Source organism: Neomonachus schauinslandi, unplaced genomic scaffold (genome assembly GCF_002201575.2).
Source record: "Neomonachus schauinslandi unplaced genomic scaffold, ASM220157v2 HiC_scaffold_781, whole genome shotgun sequence".
NCBI classification, from domain to species: Eukaryota; Metazoa; Chordata; class Mammalia; order Carnivora; family Phocidae; genus Neomonachus; species Neomonachus schauinslandi.
The window spans coordinates 4,294-14,360 of record NW_025409471.1 but is presented as its reverse complement, the minus strand read 5'-3'; the positions used below and the strand labels follow the sequence as shown (position 1 = coordinate 14,360).

Below are 10,067 nucleotides of genomic sequence, written 5' to 3'. Positions count from 1 at the left end.
AGCAGTCTGTGTCCTAAAAGATGTGAAGAAATTTATCAAGTAGTAGAGGAAAACATTTCAGGCGTGTTTACACTCATCAGGGACATACACCCATAGGAAGCTTGTACACTAATAAAGGCATAAAAAATACTAATAATTTTGGAAACCATGAATCATGTTGTAGTTGAAGCTTTGGGTGTTAAGAGGTGCTGTTACAAGGTAAAGAACAGTCTGTTGTGATTTTATATGTTTCTGCTGCATTATAAAATTTTGTTTCTGATTGTTTTGTTCATTGATGTTAGGTGGATGAACTTGTGAATGAATCTTTGGGATGTTTGTTTGTCTTTAACCTGGTGACATTTAGTATTTCCCAAATGGTTTGTTGAAGTTTTCTATAATTAAAAGTATTTCTTAAAGTAAATATTCAGCTAAAGATTAAGTTTAATTTAAACTCCCAATTGATAAAATGTTATTTTCTATTTTTAAGAAGGTTATAGCTTTTATCTAACCATTCTAAGTAGTCCATTTTAACTAAATATATAGATTGGCCAGCAGAACTAGACTTAGAAAGGACATCAGAGGAAGAGCAAAAAAGACTTGATGAAAGTGAAAATAACCACCTAAAGGTATGGAAAAAGTTAAATTTAAATTTCCGATTTTATATTGTTTTTCCTGCTTTAATAATGTAACCTAGTTCAAATGAAATGATCTTTTGAATGGACATATTGAAGTCATTAGTTTATAATTTAATATTTAGTTTTTACAAAATTTTACAAGTTACAAAACTTAAAATATTGTTAGAGTTTATAGTAACTTATAGCTAAACTTCATCCTTGGAATTGAGATAAAAAGAAATTCCTGAATATTGTTTGCTTCTTCACATTTTTGTAACTTTTTTGTGATAAAGAAGGTAACATCAAATATTGAATCATATGTTTAAGCAGTTGAAATTATGAGCAGTACAATAATGATGACTACTGACTTAGATTCGTGTAGAAGGAGTAATTATTCTCAGTGGTTCAAAATGTGCAGTTCTCTATTGCCAGTCACTGATGCCAAGGTAAACGATTTATTTTGCCTTGCGATGTCTGTGTAGTTGACTTCAGAGAGTGGGGTCATAAAATCAGCACAATTGCCTATTGTAGGATCACACCTTCCAGGGTGGGACCTTTGTAGTTGGGTAATAAACAATAACTTTTTCAGTTATTTCATTTCAGCATAGGAAATCAGTAAGTATTATTAACATTTTTCTCATCCACTCTCAGTGGACATTATATTAGAGCTGTATATAAGCAGATAATTATAGTGATGTATAACACTATCATAGTACATAATTTGAATTAAGATTTAGGAATTTTCTTTCTGATTGATGTTAATTGATCTTGGCTCCTAATAATTGAAAATTTGCCTATTCTCTAGTTATTAATCTTTAAAGAAAATCCTCAAATGCACTGTAGGGGCTCACTATTCTTAAATATGAAAATTATAATATAATTTATATATATATATAAATATATATATTCTTAAGTATGGTGAGATAAAATGCTTTTAAGTTTGCAACATTAAAAAATAATCTAATTCATTTTTTGGTAGATGTAACATGTAATGAATTGTTTATTTCAAAAAAACTGACAAAGTTAAGTTTATGGATTTATGTTTTTCTTCTGTCTTAAGCTAGGGCGAGTTATTTGTCACTTCTTTGTTACAATATAGTGACTTGGGAGCAGCTTAACATAGATTAAGAAATTTAACAGTTCAATTTTAATTACTTTCTAATTTTTCTTTGTCCATACTTGATTACTTAAGGATAAAGGTATTTCACAAACATGTATCCTGGCAGAAAAGACATGTGAAAATCTAGCCCAGCAAATTAACGTTCCACTTTTGCATCTGCAAAAAAAGTCTCGAGAACCAGAAATGAATAAGAAATGTGATAGAAAGGATAATATATCTGTATATTCAGAACATCCTTCTGTGCAAAAGCGTGAGGAAATCTCGATCAAACAAGGCAAATTAGTGTGGAAAAATAATCTAAAACACATCACCAGTGAGTTAAAGCGGAAGTTCGGTGCAACTTGTGAAAGACACAAAATTGCTCCTTATGCTAAGGAAGAGTCACTACGTGGTAACTTTAAAGAAGGAGCAAACTTAATGGAAATACCTTCTAACTTGACAAATGATAGACTTGATTGTGAGAAAAAAGGATATATTTGCAGTGCCTGTCCCTCTAGTAGTTCAGGCATTTCCTGAACAAAAAAAGTCTCGTCTCAAATATGCTTGCCAGGCATCTTCTGATTTTTCTTTAAGTGAAAATAAATCAGACTGTGAAAATGATAACAAACCAGACACCGAGCATGCTTTTAACAAAAATAAGAGTTTTAAAAGTGATACAGAAACTAAAAAAGTAAGGAACCCACTCGCTACGTTTGAAGTGAAAGAAGACCAAGAGTTTGACGTGCAAATGGCAAAAAGTATGAACCAAAATAGCACTAATTCTAAATTAGACATTGGACGTATACCTCAGTCTAGTGATTCAGAAAGCCATTTTGACAAAAGGTTTTCCCGCTCCAATGAGGTGAGACAAATGGCTCAAATAAAGAGGCACCATAGTTCTGCCGTTACAAACACTTACAAGAAAACAAAAGTCTTGTTCCAGAAGCCATTCTGTGCAGTTAATAACAGTACTAATACCTATAGAAGTATGGAACCCAAATTAGAAAATGTGAGTTCTTCTCCACCATGTAGTTACAGAACATCAGAAGTACGTCTAAAAGAAGAATTACAGCAAGATGTTCAAAAGTTTAAGAATGAGATAGGCATGTTACAGATAGACATCTGGGATTTGGAAAAAAAGAAAGTTCAACTTCAAAAAGAGGTAGAGGTTCACTTTGCTACTGCTCTTTTGTTTTTTCTCTTTATCAATTATCTGAGTCATTTTGATTTTCCACTTAGGAAAAAAGTTCGTGTATAACATGGGGTTGTCTAAATACGTAATTGTGTTCGGAAATAGATTATTTCTGCTATCTAAATGATAGGAGTGCAGGAAAACATTCTTATGATTGGTTTTCCTTAAGTTTCTCTGTAAGTCTCCCAAGTGGCATATGACCTGGGAAACTAATTGAGCTATGCACCATGTGACCTCATGAAGCAGAGTAACCGTAAAGAAAATTCCTTAAAAAATGCAATTATCGGGGCACCTGGGGTGGCTCAGTCGCTAAGCCTCTGCCTTAGGCTCAGGTCACGATCCCGGGGTCCTAAGATCGAGCCCCGCATTGGGCTCCCTGCTCAGCGGGAAGCCTGCTTCTCCCTCTCCCACTCCCCCTGCTTGTGTTCCCTCTCTCGCTGTGTCTTTCTCTGTCAAATAAATAAATAAAATCTTAAAAAAAAAAAAACTTAAAAAAATGCAATTATGTTGGCACATCTGGGTGGCACAGTTGAGCATCCGACTCTTGGTTTTGGCTTGGGTTGTGATCTCAGGTTCATGAGAGTGAGCCCCGCGTTGGGCTCTGTGCTCAGCGTGGAGTGTGCTTTAGTTTCTCTCTCCTTCTCCCTCTGCCCTTCCTGCTCATGCTCTCTATCTAAAATAAATAAATCTTTAAAAAAGATATATAATAATCTCTAGTGTTGTTGTTTTTTTTAACATTTATTTATTTATTAGAGAGCACATGTGTGTGCACGAGCATGAGCCGGGGGAGAGGCAGAGGGAGAGAGACAGGGAGAAGCAGACTCTCTGCTGAGCAGGGAGCCTGACATGGGGCTCCATCCCAGGCCCCTGGGATCATGACCTGAGCTGAAGGCAGACGCTTAACGCTGAGCCATCCAGGTGCCCCATCTCTAGGGTTTTTATTTTTATCTATTGGCTTAAGTATAAATTGCATTTCCATAAACAATAAAATGGGAAAGAAGCAATGACTAAGAGAAAGGATATAAACAAGTATTTCAGCTAAACCTATTTATTGTTTCAGTATGTGCAATCTTTTCTGCTTTGTACTCACTCTTGGAACTTAGCATTCCAGCAGGACCACTTTGAGATATTTTTAATAACAAATATTTGTATTATCACTTTTTTCCTCCACATGTTTCTTAAACAGCCTCTTTTTCTAAGATTTATTTATTTATTTAGAGAGCATGAGCAAGGGGAGGGGCAAAGGGAGAGAGAGAGAGAGAGAGAGAGGGAGAGAGAGAGACGGAGAGAAGTAGACTCCCCACTGAGCTTGGTGCCTGATGCGGGGCTCAATCCCACAACCCTGAGATCATGAGCTGAGTCAAAATCAAGAGTCAGAGGCCCAACTGACTGAGCCACCCAGGCGCCCCCCTCCACTTTTTTTTTTTTGGTCACCATTCTCACATGTTTCTGTTGAGTCAAACGTTCATATTATGTTTAATAAAATATGGTACATTTTGACATGTATGATTTTTATAATGTAGGTAGCATAAACCTTCCGAAACCCTCAGTATTTAACTCAAAGGGAGAGAACTGACTTTTGAGGTGAATTGAGTTTTAAAAATAGACAAAAACCTAGAGATATCCTCCTTTAAAAGAAAATGTAGCTAAGCACCTTGTCCCCAATTAAGATATTAAATTACTGTGCCCGTGTCATACTTTTAATGTATCTGATTAATTTAATGAATTTGTTTGATAACTTACCTGATTCAGCATTAAAGAATTGTATCATCTCTTTTGGTGCCATAAGATGCTAGGTAATGCCACTTTAGGAACTTTGGACAAGTCCTTTAACCTTTTTTGGTTCTACTCCCATTGATCAGTGGAAAATGGGATTAAAGTTGATAATTACTTTTATACCCTCTAGCTATAAAAGTTTATGATAACCATGAATGTGGAATTTGGGGAGCATTACTCATTTCCCAAAATTCTACACTAATATCAGTTTCACTCTGTTCTTTTTGTGTTGTGGTGAACTTTGGTTCCTATATTTTAATGAACACTGCCACTTTTTTGATAACCCTAGGATCCAAATGAAAAAAGAATTGTAAAAGGCAATTGGCGAAAAAATAGCTCAGTGCAGAAAGAGGAAAACTCTTTGCCCCTGGAGCTCCACAATGTCACATCCTTTCAATATGGCTGTTTTTGCAAAATCCAGGTGGTCACGACAGACGAGGACAAATTTTGTGTCTTTGTCTTTTTATTTCTTTGTATCTGCTGGTCAGATGGGGTGGGGTGGGAATGTTAGGTAGCAAAGCGTGGATATGAATACAAAATTAAGAAAGCCCTTTTTCAAATTTTGGAAAATTCTGCTGTTTTAATTAATTAATTATTTTTAAAAGATTTTATTTCTTTGTCAGAGCGAGAGAGAGAGCGCGCAAGCAGGAGGAGCGTCAGGCAGAGGGAGAAGCAGGCTTCCCGCTGAGCAAGGAGCCTGATGCAAGGCTCGATCCCAGGACCCTGGATGAGACCCGAGCTGAAGGCAGACGCTTAACCAACTGAGCCACCCATGCGTCCCAATTCTGCTGTTTTTATTCAAACGGAAATGAAGCAGAACTTATAAAAATTGCAATTATTTATAATGATAAAGTTAAACACAAAATGTTTTTATCGATTAAAATTATGACAAACTAAGAGTCAAATGATATAATTAATGAAAAAAAGTTCTGGGATGACTGGGTGGCTCAGTCCTTAAGAGTCTGCCTTCGGCTCAGGTCTGATCCCAGGGTCCTGGGATCGGGTTCCGCATCGGGCTCCCTGCTCAGCGGGGAGCCTGCTTCTCCCTCTGTCTGTACCTCCCTCCCCCTGCTTGTGCTCTCTCTCTGATAAATAAATAAATAAATAAAACCTTTAAGAAATTTATAATTAATGAAAAAAAGTTCTTTTTAATGAATAAAGTAGTAACAATTATCCTTAGTATCAAATTTCCATTAAAGATTAATGAAGAAAAGAAGAGACACCAAAGTAATGAGACGGCAGTATTAGAAAACCTGTATGCTGTCGCTGCTGCTGCTGCTAGACTAATTCAACAAAGAGAGAGTGGAAAAACTGAAAACCACCTCTTTCCTGTTGGGAAAAAGGAAGATTCTGATGGGTAAGCCTGTGGCAATATTTAAATAGTAGGTAATTATTATTTTCCTATAAAACAAATTCTAGTTGGAGCTAACATTCATGATTAACAAATTTTATATTTTTAGTAAGAATAGTCCATCCTGGGTGCGAATCAGAAAAATGCAAATAACGAGATATCATTTTTTGCAGTCATAGTGATAAATATTTTATTCAAAAAATAATAACCAAAGTTAGCAAATGGGAGGAAAAAGGCATTCCTATACACTGTTGTTAGATGAAATTGGTAAATCCTTTCTGAAGGGTGATTTAGCAGTGTGTTTCAAAAATTTTAAATATGCTGTCCCTTTTTTAAATTTATTTTTTAATTTTTTTAAAAGATTTTATTTCTTTACTTGACAGAGAGAGACACAGCGAGAGAAGGAACACAAGCAGGGGGAATGGGAGAGGGAGAAGCAGGCTTCCTGCGGAGCAGGGAGCCCAATGCGGGGCTCGATCCCGGCACCCAGGGATCATACCCTGAGCCGAAGGCAGACGCTTAATGACTGAGTCACACAGGCGCCCCATATGCTGTCCCTTTATTCCAATGTTTCATTGCCAGGACTAGATCCTATAGGAAAACATGACTTGTGTAAACACACACGCACACACACACACACACGAACACATTCTAAGGACATTTAGTGTACATTATTGTATATATAAAATATGACAGATATGTTAAGGATATTTATTATAGCATTCTCATATCAAAAAGTTGGAGATGGTCTAAATAGCCATCAATAAGGAAGTAAGTTGTCACCCCTATGAGACAATGTAATATGCGACCATTTGAAAAAATGAGTTTAGGTCTACAGTGTACTGATTGTTTAACAAAGTATATTTAAAGTGTTCGGTTTGGTGTCATGTCTTATGCAAATTTTAGAATGCTTTTAATATCTGCTGAGTTGCAAAAGGAAGTTACCTGCTACACTGGCACTCTACCTTATTACCAACAAAATTGCTAGCTATTAGGTTTTTGGTTTTGGTTCCGTTGAGCTTGAGTGTTCAAATGTTGGACTCTCAAATTGATCTGAATATTACCAAGAGATTTCGTATGTCAGCTTGTCCCATATTCTATATAAACATTTGATTTGATGATCCTTGTGCTATAAACCAAGATGTTCCTAATGCAGTGAATCTTCTCTTGAAGGGACCTTGCATGCATGCTATTAACCTTCCTTTTTAAAGAGAATATATTTCTATATGCACCACACCAAATTTTTCAACAGTGACTTCATATTATATAATTTACGAAAATTCATTTTACAAAATAGGAATATTTTCTGCATTCCAAACCCCTTATACTTCTCTTATAGAATTTTATTTTTTTTAATTTTTTAAATTTCATTTTTTAAAAAGATTTTATTTATTTATTTGACAGAGAGAGAGAGACAGCGAGAGAGGGAACACAAGCAGGGGGAGTGGGAGAGGGAGAAGCAGGCTTCCCACCGAGCAGGGAGCCCGATGTGGGGCTCGATCCCAGAACCCTGAGACCATGACCTGAGCTGAAGGCAGATGCTTAATGACTGAGCCACCTAGGCTCCCCTGTATTGCATTATCTTTTCAAGATTACAGAAATTGTCCTTAGTACTCCTATTCATGTAGTTTTGTGGCAAGAGGTTGTTTTTTTGGTTTGGGGGAGGTTTTTTTGGATTTTATTTGACAGAGACATAGCGAGAGAGGAAACACAAGCAGGGGGAGTGGGAGAGGGAAAAGCAGACTCCCGCTGAACAGGCAGCCCGATGTGGGGCTCGATCCCAGGACCCTGGGACCATGACCTGAGCCAAAGGCAGTTTTTCAGAAGTGGGCGCCTGACGACTGAGCCACCCAGGTCCCCGTGGCAAGAAGTTGTTGATTCAGAATTGGTTCCATAGTGGAGTATTCTCATATAATTGAATGTGCAGATACTATCATTCACAGACTTAAAAGTATATAAATGATAGTAAATATACAAACTCTTAGGCCATTCTGAGTAGAACTAATCATTCCTTGATGATTTTAGATCTTCAGTGCCTTTGACAGTATCATGAATAGCTATGGTTTTGTTAGGGACTTTGAAGTATCTGGTTGCATTAAGTTAATATTTGTTTCGATTCTGGGGAAAGACTTTATTTATAATTGAAAAATAAACTATTAATCTATCATAGATTATTACTTTTAGATTATAAAGTTCTAAATGACAAGAGCCGTGGTTCCTGTACCAACAGTGTCATTGACACATATTGTGTGCTCAGTAAGTATATATTTGTGAATAAACAGTTGAATGAATAGATGAATGCCATTGATGAACTTCTTCAGAAGAAGCAGATCTTTAGTTTATGGAAAGTAGATTTTCAATATTGCCTAGGTATGAAGTCTTCTTATTTTAAAAAAATATGTGTAAGATTCATAAATTATTATTTATAATTATAGCTAGAAATGGAATAATAGTAGATTCATTTGCTGTCATATTACTTGGAAACACTTAAATATTACCTTCACCACATACTGTAAAACACACGTTTTGAAGGCACGTATCCTGGATTTGAATTCTGGGTCTACTCCTGACCAGCTGTATGGGCTTGGGGAAGTTAATTCTTTCTGTGCCTCATTTTCTTCCTCTGTAAAATACCTAATATAATTACCCATGTTTATAAGATTGTTGTGAGGTTAAAAATACTTTTAAGATGTGTAAGGGGTTCATAATAATGCATAGTAGTTGGACAGTAAATCCTCAAAACACTAGTATCATGATTATTAAAAAAGGGTTTCTTTCATATAAGAACCTAACTTGCACTTTCCCAATAGATTTTAGAGCCAATAAAAGCTTGTCTTAATTGAAAATGACAACCAAAAATGTGGTATATTTCTTTGTACCAAATAACGCAAGTAACGTTATGCTTTTCCTTTGCTTTATGTCCATTTGATCTAAATTTAATGCTTAGTTAATATTATTAATAACATTGTTTAGATATGATTTAGATATTCTTTGTATTTTAAGTATTTAATACTTGCCTGAAAAGAATTGTCTTTTTTTTTAGACCTGCAAAGGAAACATCTCATGAAAAGAAAGAGGTAAAAAAATATGCATAATTCTATTTCATTTATTTTTTTTAATTTTGGCTTTATTATATTACTTTGATAAATAATATTTATTAGAAATATTATTCCATGGTAAAAAACTACTTTAGGAAGGGCATAGTGAAAACCTAGAAAATCTTCCTTTGTTGTATAGACATTTATTGTGAAAAAGGTTTTCAGAAGTGGGCGCCTGGGTGGCTCAGTCGTTAAGTGTCTGCCTTCGACTCAGGTCATGATCCCAGAGTCCTCGGATCGAGCCCCACATCAGGCTCCCTGCTCCGCGGGAAGCCTGCTTCTCCCTCTCCCACTCCCCCTGCTTGTGTTCGCTCTCTGGCTGTCTTTCTCTCTGTCAAATAAATAAAACCTTAAAAAAAAAAAAGTTTTTGCGAAGTACTAATTATTGATAAAGATCGTTTTGATAAAAATCGGTTCTTTTAAAAAGTACCTATGTTTTTGCTCTTATAAAAAGATGGGTATTTATCATCTCTCTACACTTAGTATATTTTATGACTATTTGGGGGACATTTTGAAATAGTATTTTTTATTTGTAGGTCAAAAAGCAAATTAATTTTATGGATGACCTTGACTTAACTGAGTCATCTGGAACAGCTTCAGAGGATTCCAAGTTGCCTTGCTCTAATTATATGAGTTGCAAGTCGCTAATTGTACAAGTTGGCCAGGATCGTAAAGGTAGGACCATTGTATAAGTAGAAAGCCTTTGTATGTATATTACTGTAGTAATATGTGCCCATCTTGTATAGTGCTGTACCACACAACACTCATGAGCTACTCATCTCAGAAATATGTTTTATATGAGAATAGAGAACTGTTGAATACTCTCCGCCAAAGGGCTATAATTTCCACTCTATGTTTTGTCATGGGAATGGCACACCTGATGTGTTGTTAACTCCGCTTCTCTTCTGTGCCTTCACCCAAGGTCAGGTTACCATTATTTTTCTCCTAGAATACTGAA

The 10,067-nt window shown here is 35.8% G+C and overlaps 1 protein-coding gene across 1 annotated transcript; it reads left to right on the top strand.

Moving 5' to 3' along the window:
- Positions 1-1,848: 1,848 nt before the first annotated feature.
- Positions 1,849-9,784, top strand: LOC123323767 (coiled-coil domain-containing protein 144B-like; the record flags this gene model as incomplete). Its single annotated transcript, XM_044912248.1, has 4 exons — positions 1,849-2,854; positions 5,860-6,017; positions 9,055-9,088; positions 9,646-9,784. Coding segments are annotated over exons 1-4 (1,030 nt in total), but the record flags the coding sequence as incomplete, so codon positions are not given.
- Between the last annotated feature and the right edge of the window lie 283 nt (positions 9,785-10,067).